Raw genomic sequence first — 26,095 nt, forward strand, 5'->3', positions numbered from 1 at the left:
ATCTATTATCTCTGATAGAGGAACTCAGTTTACAGCTAATTTTTGGAAATCCTTCCAAGAGGGTTTGGGGACTCGGGTGAGTCTTAGCACGGCATTTCACCCGCAGACTGATGGACAAGCTGAGCGTACCATTCAGACTCTCGAGGATATGCTACGGGCATGTATGTTGGATTTTGGAGGTAATTGGGATTATCACTTACCCCTTATCGAATTTTCTTATAATAAGTTATCATTCTAGCATCCAAATAGTACCGTATGAGGCTTTATACGGGTGAAAGTGTAGATCCCCAATTGGGTGGTTTGAAGTAGGAGAGACTAAATTGATAGGGCCAGACTTGGTCCAGCAAGCCATAGAGAAGGTCAAGCTTATACAAGATCGGATATTAGAAGCCCAAAATCATCATAAGTCCTATGCAGATAATCGTCGAAGGGACTTAGAGTTCCAAGTGAAAGATTGGGTATTCCTAAAAGTGTCGCCAATGAAGAGCGACACGAGATTTGGCAAAAAGGGGAAGCTTAGTCCCCGGTACATTGGGCCTTATGAGATTGTGTGCAAGGTAGGTAAAGTGGCTTATGAATTAGATCTACCCCCTGATTTGGAGTCAATTCACCCAGTTTTCCATGTCTCAATGCTCCGTAAGTGTGTCGGAGATCCTACTAGGATCGTGCCGGTAGATAATGTTCAAGTGAAAGCAAAGTTGACTTATGAAGAAGTACCCATTGCCATATTAGATAGGCAAGTACGGAGGCTTAGAAACAAAGAATCGGCCTCAGTTAAGGTTTTGTGGAGAAACAATAACCGAGAAGTAATGACTTGGGAAGCCGAAGAAAATATGAAATCCAAGTACCCGCGCTTATTTCAACCCCCGGAAGAGGTCCAAGATGAGACATATAGATCATAAGGTATGCATGTTTTCTTTTTATGCATTTGGGTCGTATGTGGCCAAACTCTATTGTTATTATGTTGTGGCCCTATGAGGCATTGTTATTTTGGGCTGTTGTGACAGGATGGTAGTGCCATATTACAGGGGAAACTCTGGCGAAATTTTTATAGAATCCCCGAGAACCTAACATTCGAGGACGAATGTTCTTAAGGGGGGAGAATGTTACACCTCGAAACATTCTCCGTTGATGCACAGTGAATAGGCTAACGAAGGGCACGAAGTATACGATGTTTCAATAAGTAAGAAATAGCATTTGATGACCCTAATTGAGATTTCAAAGACATTCGAGGTAATAGAAGAAAGTTTGCCAAGAAAGGCAAGGCATATGTTAGGTATCAGAAAGGATTTACGAGTAATGAGTTAATGATGACTTAATGATGTTTTAGAGAAGATTTATAACATCCCATAGATTGATAATGAGGTGTTAAACATGTGTTAGGAAGGTTCCACAAGGATTGGAGATCAAACGAGTCGACGAGAGCGAGTTCGGAAAATCTGGGCATTACACGGCCCAACATACTGGCCGTATAAAATATACTGGTCAGCCCAAATTGGCAGCCTTCACTGGACCAAAAGTACGGCCAAATATACGGTCAGTATAATTTATACGGCCAGTATGTTGGGCCGTAGAAACAAGACGGGACAGATTGGGAGTTATTAATAAAGGGACCAAGTTCATTTCATTTCATTTCATCTTCACTCCCCTTCTCTCAAAAACTCTCTAGAACATTTCTCCACACCTCTCCCACAAGAATTCAAGAGATATTAATTATCAACTTCATCAAACCAAGATAATCAAGTGTAAGAAACTTATTAAAGTTCACCCAAGACAAGAAATCCAAGTGGGAGTGGAACTAGGGTTTTTCCTAAGTGAAGTGTTTCCACCCAAAGTCCAATCCTACGCCATATAAGGTAAGTTTTATGGTCTTTCCCTGTTGTTTAAGGTATTGAGATGTTGAAAGACTTGGATTGTAAAATTGAGATAGGAAATGGGTCATGAATTTGAGAATAGTATCAATTTTGAGTAGTAACTTGGATTGAGTCGTGATTCTTGATATGTTATGAGTATGATTATGTTATAAATGACATTTATATCATGGGATAGACATTGCATATGAGTGAATGTAATATTGTACTATGACCATGAATATGGATGATTTGAAGTGAATTGAGGAATATGGATAATGTAGGTGAATGAAGACTATTGCTATGACGTTGTGAATGTTATTATAGATGTTTGGGAGTTGATATATGATATGGGGGGAAGTTGTATAAATAAAGGAGATGCTGCCCAATTTTTCTCTAGCTCTAGTCAAGTATGCTAAGCTATCGATTGTCTAATGTTAGTATAAACTCTAATGAAGGTAGAAACGTGGGCATTGAAGGAGAACGTCCAAGCGATAGAATAGTTGAACGAAAAGATATGTAAGGCTAACCCTTCTTTCAATAAGGCATGTTTCCTTGGCCATATATCTATTCTTTCATGAGCCAATGATGACTCCAAATGATTCTATCTTTAAAGCTACCAAAGCTCATGATTGTTGTTATGTTTATGACTCTACTAAATCCCTTATACGATGAGTGATCCTCTAAGGATAGATGTAATAAAACGACGATAGTAATGATGTCAAAGATGTTTATGAGCTCCTATGTATATGTGTCTATGTGTGACTATTATGTAACACCGAGTTTATATGGCCGGGTATGATATGTATCGCTCGCGCACCACTGTATTTGGGTACGGATAACCCTGAGCCTTGGTAAGGCCAGGTATGTATAATCACCGAGCCTTGCCATGGCCGGGTATGTAAAACACCGAACCCTCAGGGTCGGGTATGCTATGAATACGAATATGAATATGAATATGAATATGATTACGAATATGAACATGGATATGAAAATGTATATAAATACGGATACGGATGCACGGATATGTACATGTGTGTGTACACAAACACGCATTAGAAAATGGAAGGTCCCTATGAAAAGCAAGTAAGTGTTTATGTCGATAGTTCTACTGCCTCCCATCTTATGCTATTTTTTTATGTTGTCTATTATGCTTCTATAATGATGTTGATTATGCTTTACATAATCAGTACATTATTCGTACTGACGTCCTTTTTTTTGTGGACACTGCATCATGCCCGCAGGTGACCAGGGAGATAGGCTTGATCCATAGCTCTATTACTCAGAGACTACGTAGCAGAGCTCCACTTCATTCGGAGTTACAGCTTTTGGTATCTATTCTTTTATGTACATACTTATAGGCATGGTGGGGTCCTGTCCCGCCTATATGATGTGACATACTCTTCTTAGAGGCTCGTAGACATGTATATATGGTTAGGTGTATTTGGTATTGTCGGCTTATATTTTGGATATCATTTTGTTAGCCCCATCGGCTTATGTACATTGATATGGGCATAGTTGCTAATGATGATATAAATGTATTGTTGCCCAATGAGTATAGCATGAATGATGGATAGAAAGTATAATTAAGTTATGTGGCTCACCAAGATGTAAATGGGAATGTATGATAAGAGGTGCCCGGGTGGGGTAGCACCGGGTACCTGTATGGGCCTCCGGTTGGGTCGTGACACCGTGCTTCATCCCTTCGTGGTTCGGTGATGCCTTTTGACCTTTCCGGGGCTGTCTTATCATTTTTTCTTTGCAGCTAAGCTATTGCAATTCCCTGTTCGGCTATTGCGGTTCCCTGTTCCTGCAACATTTCAAAAATTAGACATAAGTTAATCTCATCCAGAGTATCCGGCGCTTTCCGGCCTTGGGCCCGGGATAAAGTAATTGAGTTATGAGTATTCAAGGGATCAGTGGCCAGTAGGGTGACACTCTCCTGGTTCACGGTGTTCTGCCGGTTGAGGCCTTCCCTCGAATCAACAGAGTTCAGGTCGATTGGATCTGATGGTAGGTTCGGTAACCCACTGTTCTCGTTTTGGCCACAATCTCGTTGTTGTTAACATGACCAGACTGTCCGTTGCTCGCCATTTGGTTCGTTTTATCAGAATTAGCAGACGATTTCTTAACCAAACGGGTAGGAGGTAGAAGCAAAAATTAAAAAACCACCATTATCCAAGCCCCACGGTGGGCGCCAAACCGTTTACCCCGAATTTAGGTAATCAATTGAATTTATAGGTGAGGTATAGGATATGTGGACAAACTTTAATCTATTTTGGGTGATGTGGAATGCATATGGAACAGTATGCAATAATATGTATATGCGAATATATGTGTTAACACTTTGAGTAAATATGTAGATATTGATGATTAAGTTAACTAATGTTGAATGAATAGGCATGATCAAAACACCACTGATCCGGACCCAAAGAGAGAGAGAGGGAGTTTCAATATATATATTCTATTACAATGTTCTTGATCTCAATAAAACAACCCCTAAAAGTATGGAAATGTCCTATATTTATAGTTTTGCCTCATGGGCCTTACATACAACACAAAGCCTTTTTAGAATGAAGAAACCCTAAAAAGATAAGGTAGGACCGTACGATCTAACACCCGTACGGTCGTCAGTACAAAATGACAGAACGGTCTTGACGCGTGGAGATTTTGCAACTGGTTAACCGGACCAACGGCCACGATCAATTCGGACATAGAGCAACCGGACTAACGGCCACGAGAACTTGACTTTGGAGAAAACGGACTAACGGCAACGCAGAGTTTGGTCCGGATACATCGGACCAACAGATTTACTTCTCTTATCTCGGATCAGCCACATCCGGTGGATCCCCCCAGTCTGAAGGAAAGACCGATCATACTCGTGCTCATTTGATCATATCCTCGGCTCCCGGTCTCATCGGTCTTCGTATATATCCGGTTTTTACCGTATACACTAACATTATCCAATTCCTATAAATAACTCGACATTCAATTAAGTGTATTATTGATAGACCTAAGTCACACCATTGAGAAATAATAATGGACATAATAGTACTGGAGGGGATTAGTTACGTTCACGTATCATCACTTTCCAAATTAATAGTCCAAGTTTGCTATAGTACGCATCAGGAATTTTACTTAAAATAGGTGTATTACTATACGCAGAAAACTTGAGCCCTTTATATATATTGCCTATCTACTGGTTTTGTCGACCACAAATCCAATTAGCATTTAGCCAGCCCCTTGCAAGGCCATATTCAAATCATGTGTAATTGCCAACACTTTCAACATCAAATGCAATGTATACACAAAATCATAAGATCTTATGTCATCTACTAAACTTTTTGCTAGTGATCTCTCTTGATAATTTGAACCCTCCTTAGCAAGAACTCCAAGTACAAGAATAATTGAGGAGAATAAACTAATAAAGTTACGCACTGTCTTAAAATGAGAACTCCAACGTGTATCCCCTACCCTTTGAAGTCCAAGTTCTTGATTCAATCCACTTCCTGTATGAACTTCACCGAGCACTAGTATCTCCTTTAATTTTTCTGCTTGATCATCTCTAAGCATCTCCCTACGCTTAAAAGAACCTCCAATAACATTTAAAACATTAGCAAGAATATCAAAAAATTGATCTACCTCATGATGCTTCTTTGCAACAGCTACAAGAGTCAATTGTAATTGATGAGCAAAGCAATGTGTGCAATATGCCGAAGGAGAATCTTTCATAATCAAAGTTTTAAGACCATTGATTTCTCCCTGCATGTTACTAGCTCCATCATAACCCTGTCCCCGAATTTGAGATGAACTCAAATTATGTTCTAAAAGTAAAGAATATATCGCGTCTTTCAACGATCGTGCAGATGTATCTTTAACATGAACAACACTAAGGAATCGCTCAATTAGTTTACCCTCTTTGTTGACATACCGCAGAATAAGAGCCATGTGTTCTTTATGAGAGACATCCTTAGACTCATCAACTAATATCCCAAAGTAATCCCCATTTAAGTCTTCAACAATTTCTTTCACTGTTTCTTTTGCACAAGAACTCACAATGTCTTTTTGGATACTTGGACAAATCATGATGTCATTTTGTGGAGCATTTTCTAACACAATTTGTTTCACATCTTCATTCTTATCCGCATACCACTTTAAGAGATGTAAAAAGTTTCCTCTTCTTGCGGAAGTTTCACTTTCATCATGGCCTCGAAAAAGCATTCCTTCTTTTAAAAGAAACCTTGCAACATCAATCGAAGCATTCAAGCAAACCCGATATTTGCTTTTAGTTTCCTCCTTTTCCTTGTCAAAACAAGTTAGAATAGATTGTGCTTGATTATCTAAATCTAACATCATCTTGAAACATCGATAATGAACACTATTCACTTCACCCACATGCTTATTAAGTCTTTCTAAACCTTTATTCCAACTTCTGAAACCATCCACTGTGAAAGGATCACCTACTTGTTTTCCATGTCCTCCCGTCTCATTTTTGAACAAAAAGCTGCATCTTTTTCAATGCTGTATTCTAACCATCCCGAATACGAAGTGTCAAAACAATCAGACTGAAAAGAACGCGGGTTGTCACCAAAATATGTTAATGGAAAAACAAAAAGATCACAAGGTTTACACAGACCCTTGTTAATGTAATATCTCTTCACTCTATCACGTAGATTAGGAGAATAATCTGAAATTTGTTTTATTTTAGCAGGATCATATTCAAGAGGACCCAAATCCAACATCTTGTCTTTACCTGATGGTCTAGAAGGATTGACATCATCGACGTTGTGAATAGCTGGACATGGAGGAGAGCTTAGCGCAGGAGAATTTGAAGTGGTTTGAGGCTTGAAAAATTTTATGATCATATCGATTCTCACTTCACAATTTCAACCTGTTTAAATACAAAATATTAATTTAATTCAAATCACATTCTAGCATCAAATATGAGCTTTTCAAGAAAATATAACATTAGGAATTTCACAAATTAGGTAGAACACTCAAATACCCCTGAATAGAGTTTATCAAATGCTCTCTATGATTTAAACTCTATTTATGGACTTCTGGTATGAAGCAACACTCAGATACACTTGATTCAATGATAAATAGGCTAAATTTTTAGTAAAAGAAGATAGCTAGAACAAAAAGATGGCAATAATAATTAGTAAAATAAGAAAGGTATGGAGAATTGGAGAAAGAAATACCTGAACTGGTATTATGCCTTTGTTGCTATTGAAGATGAAATATGATTGCCTCACTTTGGTTCTGGACTTTGGTATGGAGATTGGAGATTGGAGAAATAAACTTTAATTTTTTAACCCTAGCTTTCTTGTTTCTCATTTGTTTTGGTTTAATATTTGATTTGAAATATTGGGATTTGGATAAAAGTAATAATTTATTGGTTAGATATTTTTTTAGTTGACTTTGTAATTTGTTTTTTTTTGTTTTTTTTTTGAAAAAGAAAGAAGAAGAAAGGTGTTTTGAAAAAGAAAGAAGAAGAAAGATGTCCTGGAAATTGGAAAAAAAAAACGTGTGAAAAAGAAAGAAGAAGAAAGATGTTCTGGAAATTTGAAAAGAAAAAGGAAGAAACGTGTTTTCTCGAAAAGGAATAAAACAAAAAGGGTGGGGTTACCTTTTACAATGGGAATCGATCCCGGGTACAGCAGGTCTCCCTTCTTTGCCAGTGAACCATCGGCTATATAGCTGTGGGTTCTAAACTGATAATTGTTATATTTGATTATAATTTTCAATATAATAATAGGACCTGCATTAGCGGATGTGGGTTCCCGAGAACCCACACCCGCCACTATAGATCCGCCCCTGGTTATGCAGGTATTAAATTCTAGGGAGTTGCTAAATTGTCACACCAATTTGACCCAAATTTGGTCACACTTATGTAAAAACCACTATAACCTCTATTATACAATTTTAAATTAAGATAAACTTTGAGAAAAAATGATAGAAATGACATTAAGTAAACATAAATTATTAAATTTGATCTAAATAGTCATATGAATTTATCCCATTTGGGCCATTGTGGCCAAAAAACCTTTCCGTAAATTCAGCATAAATAATATCATGTTTGATAGCGGGTTAGGAGGTAAGTTATTCATGTATAAACTTAATACAGTGTTTGATTTGCAATTTAGAAACCCGCATGACTAATACATATATGTATAAGTTATGATGAAATCTATGTATTATTTTATGCAGGATAGAAAGTGAAATAACTAATTTCTGCATAAAATAAAACATAAATTTCATCATAACTGATCCATGTATTAGTAATGCTTTCATAACTCCAAATTACCAAACGACCCCTTACGCTTCACATACATCACTTTCCAACTTATTAATAGTCATAATCACATAATGTCATTTTGAAATTTAAAAATTGTTGTCGTACTTGTCAGGTACTCCCTCTATCTCAATTTATGTGATACATTTTTTTTAGTCTGTCCCAAAAAGAACGATATATATTTAAAAATAATTTAACTTAAAACTTCTAATTTTACCCCTAATGAAATGATTTACAACCGCACAAATATATATGACTTATTTTAGTCCATAAATTTCAAAAGACTTCATTTTTTTTGTTAAACTCCGCATCTAATCAAACTTTATTACATAAATTCGAATAAAGGGGGAATAATTTTACTTAAAATAGGTGTATTGCTTTAAGCAGAAAATAGCCATTCACTTGAGCCCTCCTCCATCTATATAATATGGCTGTCTGCTAATTTCATTGACCGCAAATCCAATTAGCCACCCCATTACGGGATACTGTCTTTTCAGCTCTTCCTTTCTTCTCTTCTAATTATAGCTTGAAGATTATTTTCTTCTCACAAAATGGAAGAATCTTCTCTTAGCTCCGTGAAAATAATGCACGGACGCAAATTATTCAACCGTGCATTTGCTTCTATATACGCATTTGCCATTATAGCCTTGTTCTACCACCACACAGTCACATTAACTCTATCATTTCCGTCAATTTTCATGTTAATTTCTGATGTTATCCTCGCATTCATGTGGGTCACATCACAATCATTCTTCATAAACCCAATCTCTCGTCAACAGTTCCCCGAAAATCTCGAGAAATTAGTCAACAAAAATGATTTTCCAGCAATTGACATATTTATATGTACGGCTGATCCGTTTAAGGAACCACCATTAACTACTGTTAACACAGCTTTATCTGTATTAGCTTATGATTATCCGATGGATAAACTTTCGGTTTATGTATCGGATGATGGAGGATCGAAGCTCAATCTATTTGCTCTTACGGAAGCCGTTAAATTTGCAAAGAATTGGTTACCTTATTGTAAGGAAAATAAGATTGAGCAAAGGTGTCCTGAAGAATATTTTCGGCGAAACCAGAGTACAAATTCTCAATTTCAGATTATTGAGGTAATTAAAAGCACTCTGATTAATTTAATTACTTTTATATGTGCTTAATTATTTGTTCATACTGGAACTATACTACTAAACATGACAAGCACTAGTCTGCTCTGGACCGGCTCGACTCGGAATATAATTTAATTTTTCTGACTTTAAATAACTATTCCCAATGTTTATCGAAATTATTAGTGGTAATTTAGTTTTAGCGGTTAAAAAATTAAAATAGTAAAAAATCACTTAACTATGACTAATGAGATAATTTATAGATATACAAATATTTATTATATCTTTCGTTTTAATTTATGTGATACTCGACCCCTTAGTCAGTTCAAAAAATAACGGCGTTTTTTTATATTTAGTAACAACTTAACGTTAAAATAATTATTTATTTTAAATAAAATAATTTTTAACCACATAAATATCTATATTTTATCTTAAATGACAAATTTTTTTAAAAAAAACTTTTATTTCTTTAATTTCTTATTCAGCTAAACACTTTTACATAAATTAAAACAGACAATATTTATTTTGGAGCATAAATTTTACAAACGTTTTTTTCTCTTAGATTTTATGTGATGTGACAGAGAATAAAAATAAGGTTGAAGTGGTTAAAACGGCCTTAAACTTGACGATGATTTTTACTTTCCTCCCCGAACTATGCTTAGTATTAAAAACACCCCTACACTTGGATAAATAAATTTAAAAACGCCCCTGAGCTCATGGACCTTAGCAACGTGTATGCACTCGCCGTCTAGTTGGACTTTTTAGTTGATGTATGATTCACGTAGACTAATTAAAAGCAAAAAAAAAAAAAAAGGAAAAAGACTTACAGACTAAAGTATCCCTCTCTCTCTCTCTCAAAATTTCCATGGAATTGTTAGGGTTTAGTCTAGAAAACTCGATAAAGTGGGGTGTAAAGATCGCTTCTGTTGGTTCTGAAAATTTCATACCCAGATCATCATAGTGTTCGCATTTTTTATTTTATTTTTTTAATTTTTTTAAATGCTTCCTTTCTTTCTTTCCCCATTTTTTCTTCTTCCACCATTCTTCTTCAAACCCCATATAAAGACATCCATTAAATCACCATAGTCTCATCTTATTATTTTTCTACAACAGTGAAAAGAAAAAGAACAATGACAAACTAATCTCTAAAAAAATTAACAAATAGTCGTCCCATCTATTATCTTCTTCCTCTGGCATGGTTGGGCAGATAACCCATTATCTTTAAAGACCTCATACGAATCATAAATTTGCACATACTAATGATTTTGGTAACAAGTGAAATGTCAATTCTTGATTTTCTTTTTCTTTCGATCTCCCATAATTTTGATTTTAGTAATAACTGGATTTGACAAATCAGATTGAGTTTTGATGATGAATGAAGTCTAAGAGCCAGCTATTCGTTTAGTCGTACTTCATATTACATTATATAATATATTAGATACTGAGTAATGATTAGGCAGGTAATCGCAAAACACACTCAAGAATTAATTTTGAGTTCGAACTTGAGGTGTAATTTAATGGAGGAACACATAAATAGGGAAGAAATGGTCTTTTTAGCAGTTGGGCTAGGGAGAATTAAAAATAAAGGGATGCGTAAAAAATGATAGGGATATGTAAAAATAAAAAATAAAAAAATAGTTTTTTTACAGTTGAGCTGCTTATGTGGCAATTTTTATACCCTTTCACACGCATAAAAAAGGCTGAGACCACTTGCTATCCCATGTGGCAGCTCGGGTGCGTTTTTAAATTCATTTATTCAAGTGTTGGAGTGTTTTTAGTACTAGACATAGTTCGGAGACGAAGTGATAATCCGTGTCAAGTTTAGGAGCGTTTTAATCACTTCAACCTAAACATAATTTTAAAAGAAGACGAGCCTATGACGAGGGTGGCATGTGGTTGGGACCAGCTACCCGACAACGGCAGGTCCGACTATTTTCTAATTAAAGAAAACGTTAGCTTAATTACAATTTTACTCCGACTCCATATTTGTAGATATTGTCGCCTGTCTCATTTTTCACTTTATTACTATTAAAATTTTTACCTTCTCTCAGTATCATATGCTTAAGTTTTTAAATCTCTGAATCTCTCAGACTCGGATTGGTGAACTTGGAATAATTTTTCCTCCCTCCACCTTTGGTGGGCAGATTCCTAAATCTCTTAAGTATTAAGATGTCAAACGTAATCAGACAAGTCAAACTATCAGAGGTCACCATTGAAAATGGCATAAGATTCTCTTCGATTATACGGTGTTTTTACGTGCCAAGGAAAGTGAAAGGGGAAAACGCCCACATCATTATCAAATGATTTTCACCAAACGACACTAGCACGATATTGAAGGAACACATAAATCTATACAAAATAAATTGTGCTTAAAATATAAACGGGAAACTTACAAATCCATTGGGTAACGAAGCGAAAGACTAAAACGAATGGTCGATTGCAATATAATTGCCATACATATTACAACTGAGCAACCACCTTATGTTGCAATCTAAATCCTAAATCTGTACGTAGAAAGAGAGCACGGCATGAGAATTCTATCTCACGTATATTTTGATCATACACTATAGGTAACTTATATAGAAGAAACTAAGTATATTTATATAGAAGAAACTAAGTTAGCAGAAATTACTAAAATTATTGTATTCTATCTAGTAATAAATAAAGACAGAACCAGAGAGGGAGCTTCATTTAAATGAAAAATGTGGCAACTATATTTTTAATAAAAAGCTTTGGGATATACAGGAAAAAAACATAGTACTAACTATAGCTGTCATAACTCTTTATCTTATAGAGTTTATTCTCCAAAATTACCTCGATAATTTACTCCACCAGTCCACCATTAGTTATTTCTAAAATTTATTACTATAAAAAAGCCCTGAACTATTTGAGGTGAACATACCTCACCTATGTTGGTTTTTTAAAAAAGAAATGTAGGAAATAACAGAGAAAAATATACTGCAATGCAGTCAAACAGAATTATATTATTTAGCTATGTTTAGCTTTGCATTTATAAGAAAAAACAGTAAAAAGATAATCATAAACTAGCCTAGAATAACTCTACAGAGTATATCTTTAACTAACTAATCTAACCTAGAATATCTCTGCAGAATATATTTCTAACTAACTAATTACTAATAGTGAAGCAAATTTATTTAAAAGCAGTAAAACAAAGTTATTGCAGTCCAAAGACAAATATTCTAACACTCCTCCTTGGTTTTGAAACTGCAAATTCTAGACTTGGCTGGAATTGACTTCGTGAACAAATCTGCCAAGTCATCTTTGGTCTTGCAGTTTGCTTGATCCATATTTCCAAGTTGCAGCTCTTGATTATCAACAAATTCTGGCATGTGTTTATCTTCTGTTGGATTAAATGAGAAGTTTTTACCTCTCATTTTAACTCGTAAAATCTCATGCCTAGTGGCATCAAATTAAATATTCGACAGTACTTTTCTTCGAATAACAATTTAAATCCTTTTTCCACCAGCTGGCCAACACTTAACAAATTTTAATCAATATCAGGCACATAAGAACATCTGAAATTATTTTTGTACCTGAACCTTTTTAAGTTGCAACAGTCCCTTTCCCTTTTGCAAGAACATAGTCACCATTCCCGATTCTGACTTTCTTGTTTTCCATAGACATAATAAACTCTTTAAAAAGATGTTTTTCATATGTCATGTGGTTTGTACAACCACTATCAATCATCCAAAAATCAGATTCTTGGTTGAAAAATATGTTGTCACAAACAAGTGGTCTTCTTCTTTTTCATTGGCGACTTGGGCATCTACTTCATATTTTGGGGATTTGTTTTTTCAAATCACTGCTTCATGACTAAGTTGATTGCAGATCTTGCACTGTGCATCTTGACCTCTTCCAATATTTAAATGGAGGATGGCCTTTTTTGCCACAGTGCTGACAAGGTGGGTGATTTTTATTTTAATTATTACCTTTACTTTGAGTTTTGTGGTTGGCTATCAAGGTTCCTTCAGCCATACCATCTTGCCTCATAAGCCTCCTTCACTCTTGTGCCTGCAATGTATTTAGCAATCTGCCAAGGTAATTTTGGACAGAACTTTTGTGTTTTCCAAGGTAGTTGTGTATACTTCATATCTTTCAGGCACTGTAACAAGAATTATTTTCAACAATTCTTGAATCTTTATATTTAGGACCCGTTTGGCCGTGATAATTTTTCACTTTTTTTTTTCGAAAAATTAATTCAATTTATTTGGAAATCAACGTTTGGCCATGAAAATTCTAAATATAACTTGAAGTTCACCATGAGAATTATTCACTTTTTTCACTTTCAATACATTCAAACAACCAAATATTCTTTGCAAAAACTATAACCAAACACAACTCCAACTTCAAAATTTCAAATCAAGTGAAAAAAAATTGATTTTCATGGCCAAACGCCTACTTAGTGTCAAGCAACCTTACCTTGTTAACAATGCCAAGAAGCATGTCTGAGAGTACTCTTTGACGATCTCAGATTCCTTCATCTTTTGCAATTCAAATTCCCTTATTAAATTAAACACCTTCATGCCTCGTATTCTTTCATCTCCTGTGTATTCTTCCTTCGGATAATCCCAAATTTCTTTTGCTGTTTTGAGAGCCATAACTCTCGTGAAAATTGTTGTAGATACACCAGCAAACAAAGTTGCTTTCGCCTTTGATTTTTTGATTTTCTGTTCTTTTTGGCTTTTGATCTGGGTCACGGTGGGATTATTTGGCAGCGGAAGAACATCATAATCCTCTTCCACGGCATCCCAAAGATCTAAAGCCTCAAGATAAGTCTCCATTCTTGCTTCCTAGAGATGGTAATTCTCACCATCAAAGACAGGAGGAGCTATTTGAGAAAAGCTATTTTCAGAATCCATCTCTCACAGGTCCATCAAGAAAATGGCTCTAATACCAATTGCTGGTTTTTAACAAAGAAACGTAGGAAATAACAGAGGAAAAAATACTGAGAGAAAAATATACTGCAATGCATATTATTTAGCTATATTTAGCTTGGCATTTATAGGGAAAAAACAGTAAAAAGATAATCATAAACTAACTTCGAATATCTCTGTATAGTATATCTTTAACTAACTAACCTAGCTTGGAATATCTCTGCGGAATATATTTCGAACTAACTAATTACTAACAGTAAAACAAAATTATTTAAAAATAGTAAAACAAAGTTACGGCAGTCCAAAAGAAAATATTGTAACAACCTATATAGTTACTTTGACTTGGTTTTTTTTTAAAAAGAAAAGTAAAAACAATAATGGCTAATTCAAAGCAAAAAGTTTCACTAACTTTTTACTCTCTCCTTTTAGTGCAAACTTTACTATCAACAACTCCCAAGCAGTATTTCCATGTTTGATCACACATCCTTGATCGACACGTTTATTTCATAAACTCAATTCCTTAAGAAATTCTTAATTTTTGCACTTGGAATTATAGCTTGTTTGGTTAAGCTTATAAAAATAACTTTTTTTCAAAATAACTTTTTTTCAAAAGTACTTTTGGCTAAAAGCAATTTGTGTTTGACCAATTAATTTAAAAAGTACTTTTGAGTAGCAGTTGGTGTTTGGTCAAGCTTTTAAAAAGTGCTTCTAATTGTATTTTTCTTGTAAGTACTTTTCAAAAAAATGCTTTTGAGCAAAAGTTATTTTTTTTTTAGCTTCTGCTACTCCCCAAAAGCACTTATTTTATCTCAAAAGATTGGTCAAACACCTCAGTTTTTTAAAATAAGCAGTTATTGAAAAAATAAGTACTTTTGGGGGAAAAATAAGCTTGACCAAACAGGCTATTAGCTTCGTAACCACTGATCATCAGTCGTGTGCTACAAACATGGTTCTTTCAATGTCTGCGTAATATTTCAGCAACCTTGTTAACATCATCACCAGTTCCTCTAGGAGACATGTTAAGAACTTGGTTCCTGTGTAATGTTTGTTAATCATCAAAATATGAGATCAGCTCAGCTCAACAAAAAAATTTGAGTGAAAAATAAAAATGACACTTCATCAAGTACCACATTTCTAGAAGTAAAAAATAAACTTATTTGTCTATGGATCGATGCACTTCCTACCCTTTCCTATAAGAGTCATAGCCAACAAATACACATTTGCTTGCTTTCGGATCTTGGTTCTAGTAAATTTGATAATACAAACATAACCAATTGGATCATTTATTTCAATTATGTGGTAAAATAAAAGTAACCGCAAAAAGCGAACCAAATGGACAAAATTGAAACCAAAAAAATTTATACTATAATGGTTTCTTAGATTTTAAAATTTTAAAAACCGTCTGGTTTGATTTCCTTGTAAGCAAAAATCGAGTCAGTACTCCGAACACCCCTACTAAGTTTATTAATAATAAAAACTAATATGCATATGTAAGTATATGATATAACGTAGTTTCTAACTTATTATGTCATTATATAGAGCTTGTACGAGGATATGAAGATGAGGATAGAGAATGTTGTTGAAAGAGGTGAGGTTGTTGAAGAGTGTATTACCGATCCACAACAACGTGCAGCTTTTAGCAAATGGACCAAAGGATTCACTCCCAATGATCATCCCGCTATAATCCAGGTTTTTCTCATTAGCTAATTCTTGTTTTATTTTTCTCTTTTTTTGTTCGCGTGTATCATTCCCCAATATTCCTTTTGGATAATTAGAAATATTGATATTTTTACCATCTTTTGTGGATTACCAGTCCATATCAACTACAAGAATAAAACGCCATTATTTTTTAAGTAACATAATTGCTCAAAAAGTTGACTATATTATGCATTATTTTGTCAGATTATGCGGCACCTGTTGATGTGCATAAATTAAACACTTCTTTTCAATCACGTGGTACTCAACCACCCATACAAGGTGCTTTTTTGTGCTTAGGAAACTAATCAATTTCGTACATAGTTTACAATCCAATATAATTTTATGGGCAATGAATTAGAGAGTCCGGAACCAAAATGTCCAAAAAAACACATTTTGAACTAAAATACCCCAACAAAAAAAATGTTATCAAACTACCTTTAGCGCAGTAATTTACTGTGCTAAAGCAGTTAACGGGGACGGCTCCGTTAACTACTATAGCGCAGTAATTTACTGCGCTATAGTGTCCCTCCTTTTTTTTGCCCTTTTGGTTAACTCTTCTTCCATTACACTTTTTAACGTATTTTGACCATAGATTAATCATGCTTCGGGACCCCGAAACTTCAATATTTTATATAGAACCCTACTTATTTTTGTGCGATTAATAAGGTAGGATCAATACATCAAGGATACACAAAAGTTCGGATGGCCGTTTTAGTGGTTGAAAAGTGCTCGAACGCCATTTTCATTTGAAGGCTCGGTGACATTAGCTTGAAGTTTTTTATGAATACTTAAACTTGTTCATTAATAATTAATTAAAAGTTAGTCAAAATGGCAGCATTCATACAAAAAAAAACTTAATTAAATTGCATCATTCATAACCTTGAGTAGATGAAAATACTTAAACTTTTTCATTAATAAGAAACCCAAACTTTTTAAAATACAATCATCAAAGTAAGAAAAAAAACTTAAAAAACATTCATTAATTAATGCCCTTGAGTTGATCTTCCGCCACCACCGCGAGATGTGCCACCACCGCGAGATGTGCCACCACCACTAGAGGTACTTCCACCACGAAAGTTCCTCCACCACGAGGTACTTCCACCGCGAGATGTAGTTTGACCACCATGCCGTAAGGGAAACTTGCGCTTATCATGACTAACATAATTGCAAAATGAGCAGTTTCGAGTGTATCTCCCCGGTGGAACATCCATTTCATTATGAATACGCGAGTATGCATTCTTTCTGAATTTACGGATAAATGCTTTATTTGCAACCATTGAAAATGGATTCGGTGGCCAATAACTCTCACTACCAAGTGGGTAGAACCTTCCAGCATACGTTCTTGCATAATTTTCAACTGTATATTCCTCAGCCATGTATGGGGAGGCATTCTTTCCCATTGCGATAAAACACTTGAAGGCATGTGATATGATTGCCACTTGCCGCATGTGCATGTTCTTGGAATCTCACGAATTGTGTGGATGTTACCTCCTTTACCTTGGTGCACACTTGTTGTGAGTTCAAATATGCGCTCTGCAGAGTTGTACTACATCCGGTCATGTTTCTGAGCCTTATATTTGTGGTACTCAAACAGTTTTGACGGTTTTGGCATCCATCTTAGACCTATTGTTGCATGTGCTTTGGCCTCTTTTGATCTACTGACGAACCGCTCCACAACCTGCTTAAATGTCATTCTCACCATTGCGGTGACGGGTAGCCCCCGTGCAGATTTCAACAAGCCATTGAATGACTCAGAGCTGTTTGTTGTCAGCATACCCCATCGCCTACCTTCATCCTGGTGTAATGTCCATTTGTCTTTATCAATTGCATTCAACCAGTGGAAGGCTTCCTCATTCGCCCGCCTAATAATGTCCATCTGCAGGTTAAACTTCTTCTCTTGATGCTCTGTTGCAGCCGCCCACATCCAATTGCAAAGTGCTGGGATTCGATATGCCTTTTGGAAGTTTGCCTTCAAATGCCTTAAACAATAACGATGGTAGGCAAAAGGTGGCTGCCACCCCTGCAAATTGAACATATTGTGCAATATGTCAGCATGTCTATCTGATATCACACATATTCCCATGCGATCCTTAATAACGTGTTGCCTTAAGTAGTCCAAAAACATACCCCACGTACTAATGCTCTCATTAGTTGCAATTGCAAAAGCTAGAGGGAATATAGCTCCATTTGCATCCATTCCAACTGCTATTAGCAGTTTTATGTCATACTTCCCGTACACATGTGTTCCATCTATTGATATTACAGGCCAACAATGAGCAAAACCATCAATGCATGGTTTGAAGGCCCAAAACACAAAATCAAAAATATTACCGGGCACACCAGGCTTCGATTTGACCTTCCATTCAACAACAGTACCATGATTGAAGTGTTGTAGAGCCGCCATGTATCTCGGTAACGTCTTGGAAGAGCCCTCCCAATTGCCGAAGACTATCTCATGTGCACGCCTACGCCCAAGATACGCCTTCCTCCTAGTAACAGTTTTGATATATACTTTCAGGACGGCTCTAATACAACTTTAATAGGGAACCTAAAAAAGTTGAAATATCAGCATATAACAACGAGGAACATTATATTAACACCAAAAATAAAATAAACTTAGGTGAAGGGGATACCTTGGGTTTTCTCTAATGTCGCCAACTAATACACGCGCAATCAAATTAGTATCTAGATTGTAATGATCATCTGGGAGGTCACCCATATCACAAGTGTGCTTTGTGTAGAACTTTGAAATAGTCCACACCTTTTCAGCAGCTTCCTTACCACGGAGCATCCATTCGCAGCCTTGATATTTTCGCTTGCAGACCAATCGCCAAAGTTTTCGTGTGGAATCGTCAACTTTAAACTCCCTCATCCCCTGGATGCAATAAATCTTAACAGCCCTTTGCAATGATTTTTTCGAGCTGAAAATCATCCCTTTTTCAATATGAGCCTTTTGTTTTAAAAGATCCACTGGCTATTTCCACAAACTTCGCCGAATATGATCATCATCCCTAGTAAAGACAAAGGCATTTGGGCGATCTTGAAGATGATCAAGATAGGGGATCTCATCGGAATGCCACTGAATCAGGGTCGACTCTTGCTGTTGAAATTGGCTTTGCGGCTGAACCAGAGTCGACTTTTGTTATTCAAATGGTTGCTGTGAATTCAGTTCCTCCTCGTTTGCCGGACTGTTCATCATGTCTTGCAACAGTTCTACTTGATGTTGAGGATTAGTTCCAACCTCAATCGCATCGTCACCTTGCTCATCGTCACTTTCCTCCGCATTAGGTATTTCCTCACTATCGCTGGATGATGTCACTATATAATTCGGATAATCCGGACCATCCATAGCAGGCCTTTGCCTATAATTTGGTGCAACCACCACATTCTCCCTACATAAGAAATTAGGGTGTTTTAACTACTACACATCAAATAACACTATTGATGTTAAAAAAAATAGACGTACCGATAGTAATCAACTGCACCGAAACTTGAGGAAGGACCATCGCTTTGAGTTGTTAGATAGACTGAGGATGTTCCAACCTGATTCATCTATCCCGATTGAGGAGACCGTCCGATATGATCCATATCAGGTGTATAACCTCTAAATAATATAATCGACATCATTAGTAGCATTCAAGTGCCACTTAATATTGTAAAAAAATGAATATTTACCACTGCCCGTCAAATTGCTGACTTAAACTATCCAGAGGCATTTGGCTAGTCAAAATGCTTTCATAGGTACTCATGTTAGGGTAATTGTGTTGATAAGTAGGTTCCGCTTGAGTGACTTCGGCCTGAATTATAGACGGGGCTTCCCGACGAGGTCTATTTCGGGCTTCCCGAGGAGCCTTAGCCATGAATTCAAGTCGATTAATGGGGACCTTCTCTATATACATTTCAAGGACGTTTAAAGTTATGCATTGCCAATAATCATAAGGCGCCTTCAAATAATCAGTCAAAGAATCATCGTCTTGAATGTACCACTGTCCATAACTAGTTACACCTTGCGGCGTAAATGACATTGGATATTTTCCAATTATATTTAGATCAAAATCACTTCTACTAACTTGTAGTCTATTATACAAGGCTTGGAGTAGTTTTGAGAATTTTAAGTTAAGTGGAAACTTAACATGGAGTTTTGGGGAAGAATCATAGCGCAAATTATTTTCCTCGAATATAATTTGTCCGTCCCAGAATAAAGAAACTCTAATTCTTGGAACATCTGCCATATTTTGAATAATTTAGGAGGAATACAAAATGCAAAAACTAGATGAAACTTCGAATTTTTTGCTTTTTTTGCCTTATACAAACTCGGTATTAATAGGATTTAAAGTTTGAATATAGAACCAACGCATGCATGCAATTACAGTGTCTTGCAGTGTTACGTCAAATCAAATTAAGAATGGAGTGTTGCATAACGCATGAAATAACTGCGTTATGTCAGAATACCGCGTTATGACAGTATAACGCAGTAATTTAATGTGTTATACTAGTATAACGCACTATTGTACTGCGCTATACCCCTAGTATAACGCACTATTTTACTGCGCTATACCCCTGCAGCATATCTTCACCTCAACTGTCAAACAAAAAAACGTCATGATTCGAATCAAACTTTATATAACGTAATTTGACGAATAGTTGTTACCAACCACATAACATTCCACACAAAATTGAGTTACTATGTCATTTTTTGACCAATTTTGAGATATTAGTCGTGTTATATCGTTCACTCCAGCAAACATATTTGAAGCAATGGGTAGGACCTGGGAACTAGATGATGATGATTTTCATTACTCAAATAACCCTAACGATAGATTCAATCGAGAATACAATAATAAAATGAGAGATGAGTGGGATTGACGTGTTAGGGAGGCTGCAGCACTGGAGCACAAGTTAGCGTCAGTAAGGCTTAAACGCCCAAAAAAAGTGCTATGTCAATGCCTCGCGGAACTCCACAAGAGTTTAATTTGGCTCTTAATCGTTTTCGCGAAGAGAACAATCGGATGCAAATACGTTACCATAGGGTAGAATATGGTATACATGGTAGCACAAGATTTAGATCCAAGTGGGATTCGGACTGTGAAATGTCCGATGAAGATTAATATTTTTCTTACAATAAGGTAAGTAGGTAGGGTCATAAAGACCCTCCCCCTCCCCCCCCCCCCCCCCCCCCCCCCCCCCCCCGAGGGTACTTGGGGGTTTGCAACTATATAAGTAGCCCTTTCTTTTGTTATTAGACTACACCATATTCAATGTCGAGTAGTAGAAACTCAACTTGGTCTTTACTCCTTCCAAAAGAACCAAATAGCAGTGATGATGAGAGTTCAAATCATAGCAGTTTTTCGAGCGATACCAGTGATTTCAAACTAGATGAGCTAAATCCCCACCTTCTTATAGAGCGTAATGATGATTTCTGCAGTATGAAATATTCAGATCCGCGGGAATATTATTGCGGTTTACGCCGAGAATGGTCACATCGGCTTGCCGAATCAGAACGTCTTGTTCGTGACTTGGAAAATCTCAATGCTCCAATCCCAACAAGGTACTCCTTAACCATGCCTCAAGTAGGTCCAGAAACTTGCGAGCTTGCCGTGCAAAGGATTAGAAAAGAAAACAACAGAATGCTGGCAAGACGATGTAGATTTTAAATGCTAAAGTTGGCCGAAGAACAAGCATCATCAACCGGTAGAGAACTAACTGCTACTGAAAAGAGATGTGTCTTAAGAAACCGCCAATATTTTTCTGAGGGTGATATTGAGGACTTGTACTCTGATGATGATTAAGAATGTTGTAATTTTAGTTTTAAGTTTAATTTATGATTATGTTGTTATTTTGAAGAATATTAGTATGTTAAGTATTTTCATCTGCTCAGGATTATGAATGATGTAATTTAATTAAGTTTTTTTTTTTTTTGTATGAATGCTGCCATTTTGACTAACTTTTAATTAATTATTAATGAACAAGTTTAAGTATTCGTAAAGAACTTCAAGCTAATGACACCGAGCCTTCAAACGAAAATGGCATTCGAGCACTTTTCAACCACTAAAACGGTCATCCGAACTTTTGTGTATCCTTGATGTATTGATCCTACCTTATTAATTGCACAAAAATAAGTAGGGTTCTATATAAAATATTGAAGTTTCGGGGTCCCCAAGCATGATTAATCTGTGGTCAAAGTACGTTAAAAAGTGTAATGGAAGAAGGGTTAACCAAAAGGCCCGAAAAAAAAAAAAAAAAAGAGGGACACTATAGCGCAGTAAATTACTGCGCTATAGTAGTTAACGGAGTCGTCCCCGTTAACTGCTTTAGCGCAGTAAATTATTGCGCTAAAGGTAGTTTGGTAACATTTTTTTTTTTTGTTGGGGTATTTTGGTTCAAAATGTTTTTTTTTTGGCATTTTGGCTCCGGACTCTGAATTAGATACCTCTTGGGGTTTATGAGATTCATGGACTTATTTTGTCTACAAGATCATTTTTTACTTGAAATATTCTTTAAATTAGTTGAAATGATGAACTAAATCATAAAACAAACATTAATTTTCAAATAATATATTTAAAGTTGAAATTGAAACTATAAATAAAATTTATGGCCAACCGAGAACTAAGATTAAATTGTTTGATTCATGGTAAGAATTATTACATGCTAATTAACATTTATCTTCATTTTCTCTTAACAATGTACGTCTAGAGGGTGGACCTTACTATCAAATGAACATGCTGGAACCAGCAAGGTGGACCGGTTTTTGATATTTCTACTCTTTTGAGCAGGTATTATTGGAAAGTGACAAAGATAAAGATATCAAAGGTTACTCAATTCCAAATCTCATTTATGTATCAAGAGAGAAAAGCACAACCTCACTTCATCATTTCAAGGCTGGGGCACTTAATGCTTTGGTAAGATACAAAACCCAATTTGTAGTATTGTGATGATTGATGCTCACCTAATTTATTTGTTATAGAAAATATCTTGATTCGCCGCCCCACTTGATATCTTAAATGTTATTTTGTTTCGCTTCTCAAGATTCAAAATAAACTGAGTACTAGCTTGATTTCCTTTTTGTTCTATCATGCAGCTCAGAGTCTCGGAAGCGATGACAAATGCACCATTAATTTTGACCCTTGATTGTGACATGTACTCAAATGATCCCCAAACGCCTCAACGCGTCCTTTGTTACTTTTGTGATCCGTCAATTAAGTGTAAATTAGGGTACGTTCAGTTCCCTCAACGTTATCATGGGCTCAACGAGGACGATATATATGGGGGTGATAATGTACGTACATTTCGAATTTCACCTGCGGGCTTAGATGGGCTGGGTGGCCCGGATAACTGTGGAACTAATTGTTTTTTCAACCGCCGAGCTCTTTTTGGTAGCCCATCATCAGTTACTTCACTAGGACACTCTGAAGATAGCCATATTCGCAATATGTGTATCTCCTCTGTGTCAGTCATAGAGCAGGCTCGTCAAGTTGCTAGCTGCAATTATGAGTACAACACCGATTGGGGTACCAAGGTATGAGGTTAAACATTCTAAATCAAAAAACTTTTTTTTTGGCCTGTCAGCCGAAATTTATTACGAGTGCTAGTCAAAATATACAAAATATATACACCGACTATGTATGTAGTATGTATACAATATGTATATTAGATGTATATTGATACTTAATATACAAATTATATACATTTGTCGGTTATCATTTTCTAGGGCGGCCCAAAAAGTAAATTTTTCCCTAAATAAAGTTCAATGAATATGTTCTTCAAACTTGCATTTGGAATAATTTATGATATTTGTCATTGAAGAGGATGTGTCACTTTTCAGTTTAGAAGGTAAGTGTGTCTAATATGGGATAAATTAGATTCGGGGCCATTCAATGCTTATAGGTTTGTTCGAGTAAATTCCTTGTATGGCCATTCAACTTGCAATAGATTAAGAGCTATGTCAATTCAAAACTCAAACTTAAGGGACTAGTTTGGACCTTTTTTTCTCATTTTTAAAGGGGCTTTCAAGCAATTGTTACTTTGTAAGATGAATGTATAAACTTGAGTGACTTTATTGGGACCAAAAAATGATAAATGACTATACTAAGTAATTTTATTAAGGTGAGTGACCATATAAGAAGTGGGGTTGGAAGTATAGTGATCCTAGATATGTTTGTTGGAGTGTGAATTAGACTTGAGATTAAGCCAGAAAGTTTAGTTAATGAACAATGATGAATATTCCAGTACAAAATTTCTTTTCTTTTCTTAGCATTGACAATCACACATCTCGAATTTTCAGATGGGGATCAAGTATGGAACACTTGTAGAAGACATATTCACAGGTTATATGATGCAATGTGAAGGCTGGGATTCCATATTTTGCAATACTGAAAGGCCTGCATTTTTAGGTGAAGTACCAATAAATCTAAATGAAGTACTAAGCCAGGTTAAAAGATGGTCTTTTGGACACCTTGAAGTGTTATCCTGTAAATACAGCCCATTAACATTCGGAACCAAAGCTCTGGGAATTTTAAGGTCTAATTGCTACATACACTATGTTTTATGGCCAATTTGGTGCATACCGGTCACTCTGTATGCCTGCGTTCCACAACTGAGTCTGCTCAACAATATCTCCATCTTTCCCAAGGTACATAATCTGAAACCTTAGCCTATTTGGCCAAGCTTCCGACATCTGTTTAGTTTAAAAAGTGTTTTTTGTCAAAGTGCTTTTTGAAAAATATTTTTGGAGAGTAGCAGTTTGTGTTTGGCTAACTAATTTGAAAAATACTTTTGCCAATATTAAAACAATAATTTGTGTTTGGCTAAGGTTCCAGAAGTGCTTCTAGGGCAAAGTTATTTCTTTTATGTTCTGAAAAAACAACTTCTGCTACTATTCAAAAGTATTTATTTTGGAAATTGCAGCCCAAGACCTTTGGTCATTAGTTTACAAAAAGGCCAACAAATGTAAAGGTTTTATATATTTATATTTAAATATACATATAATATACTTAATTATACGTATAATATATATATATATCAGTATATAGGTTTTGTATATTTAGGCTACTTCGGTAATTAAGTTTGGCCGAAGTTGCATTTCTTTTTCTCTAAAAGCTTGGTCAAACACCTTTAACTTTTTAAAATAAACACTTCTTAAACACAGGCACTTTTAGCTTCCCCAGAAGCTTGGCCAAACGGGCTATCCTTTCCTCTATATGTTCATTTCATTCCGCTAGCGTAGAAATATAGGACAATTGAGTTTATAACTCCTTCTGGAACTTCTGACAGGTTTTTGATCCATGGTTCTTCTTGTATGTGTTCCTGTTCTTTGGAGCCTATGCACACGATTTTATACAGTTTAGGTTGTTCGAAGGCACTATAAAAAGGTATTGGAACGACCAAAGAATGTGGTACGTGAAGGCATTGTCACCTTATCTCTTCGCCTCAATTGAGTTCCTAACGAAGAAATTAGGCATCACGACGAAAGGATTCAACGTTACAAGCAAAGTAGCAGGCCAGGATGAAAGAAAAATGTATGATCAAAGCGTCTTCACGTTTGGGATTCCTTCACCTATGTTTGTGCCATTAGCAACGATATCAATCATCAATCTGATAGCATTTCTCAGAGGAATCGCGACAATTATATTTAGGATGGAAAGTTTAGATGAGTTCTTCGTCCAACTATTCATTGCTGGATTTGCAGCTGTGAATTGCTTGCCTATTTATGAGGCAATGTTACTTAGATCTGATCATGGCAGGATGCCTAAGAGGATAGTCGTTACTTCTGCTGTTCTTGCTGGGGTGCTCTGCATTGCATTTTCTTTAATTGTAAACTGAAAATTCCTTTGGCAAAATCCTTTAGTTGTAAAAATAATGCCAACAGATTCAGTGTTCATGAGCCCTTAGCTTCCAAAATATTCTTGTGTACACCTGGGAAAAAAAAAGAAAAAAAAAAAAAAAACTGTCTAACTTGGGAGGATACCTCCATTACATTTTGTATACATTGAGCTTCACAAAAAGATGCTATAAACAGTGTTGTGTGAAGTAACATCATCGCTAACTAAGGTTAGCATCATTAATTATAAAATAGTTATTTTCTGTTGATCAAGTTTCATAATAGCCTTCAAACTTGACCTCTCCCTGCCACCCACCATGGGTGTGTTAGCTTTACCAATGGCAATTGATTGAAAAAAAAAAAAAAAAAAACTCTCCCTCTGTCTCCAAGTTGGCTATATCATCAGCAATCATATTACCCTCTAGGTATGTATGGAC

General features: G+C 35.9%; 2 protein-coding genes across 2 annotated transcripts; one reads left to right on the plus strand and one right to left on the minus strand.

Annotated features, from left to right (window-relative positions):
- Positions 1–5,081: 5,081 nt before the first annotated feature.
- Positions 5,082–7,595, minus strand: LOC132637721 (uncharacterized). Its single transcript, XM_060354769.1, has 2 exons — positions 7,052–7,595; positions 5,082–6,741 (listed from the first exon to the last, which is right to left on the minus strand). The coding sequence occupies exon 2, from the start codon at positions 6,204–6,206 to the stop codon at positions 5,082–5,084; it is 1,125 nt and encodes a 374-aa protein (XP_060210752.1). The 5' UTR covers positions 6,207–6,741; positions 7,052–7,595.
- A 988-nt stretch (positions 7,596–8,583) lies between these two features.
- On the plus strand, positions 8,584–25,871 carry LOC132636327 (cellulose synthase-like protein G3). The gene is made up of 6 exons (XM_060353144.1): positions 8,584–9,254; positions 15,683–15,832; positions 22,615–22,740; positions 22,920–23,357; positions 24,123–24,470; positions 25,112–25,871. The coding sequence occupies exons 1-6, from the start codon at positions 8,697–8,699 to the stop codon at positions 25,658–25,660; spliced, it is 2,169 nt and encodes a 722-aa protein (XP_060209127.1). The 5' UTR covers positions 8,584–8,696; the 3' UTR covers positions 25,661–25,871.
- The last annotated feature ends 224 nt before the right edge of the window (positions 25,872–26,095 follow it).

The sequence above is a fragment of the Lycium barbarum genome, chromosome 4, assembly GCF_019175385.1.
Source record: "Lycium barbarum isolate Lr01 chromosome 4, ASM1917538v2, whole genome shotgun sequence".
Lineage (NCBI taxonomy): Eukaryota > Viridiplantae > Streptophyta > Magnoliopsida > Solanales > Solanaceae > Lycium > Lycium barbarum.

Excerpts from the sequence above, each read along its gene's own strand:
- LOC132637721 (XM_060354769.1), bottom strand. The coding sequence starts at position 6,206 with ATGATGTTAGATTTAGATAATCAAGCACAATCTATTCTAACTTGTTTT.
- LOC132636327 (XM_060353144.1), top strand. The coding sequence starts at position 8,697 with ATGGAAGAATCTTCTCTTAGCTCCGTGAAAATAATGCACGGACGCAAA. Across the intron at positions 9,255-15,682 it reads CTCAATTTCAGATTATTGAG|AGCTTGTACGAGGATATGAA; the intron begins GTAATTAAAAGC and ends GTCATTATATAG. Across the intron at positions 23,358-24,122 it reads ACACCGATTGGGGTACCAAG|ATGGGGATCAAGTATGGAAC; the intron begins GTATGAGGTTAA and ends TCGAATTTTCAG.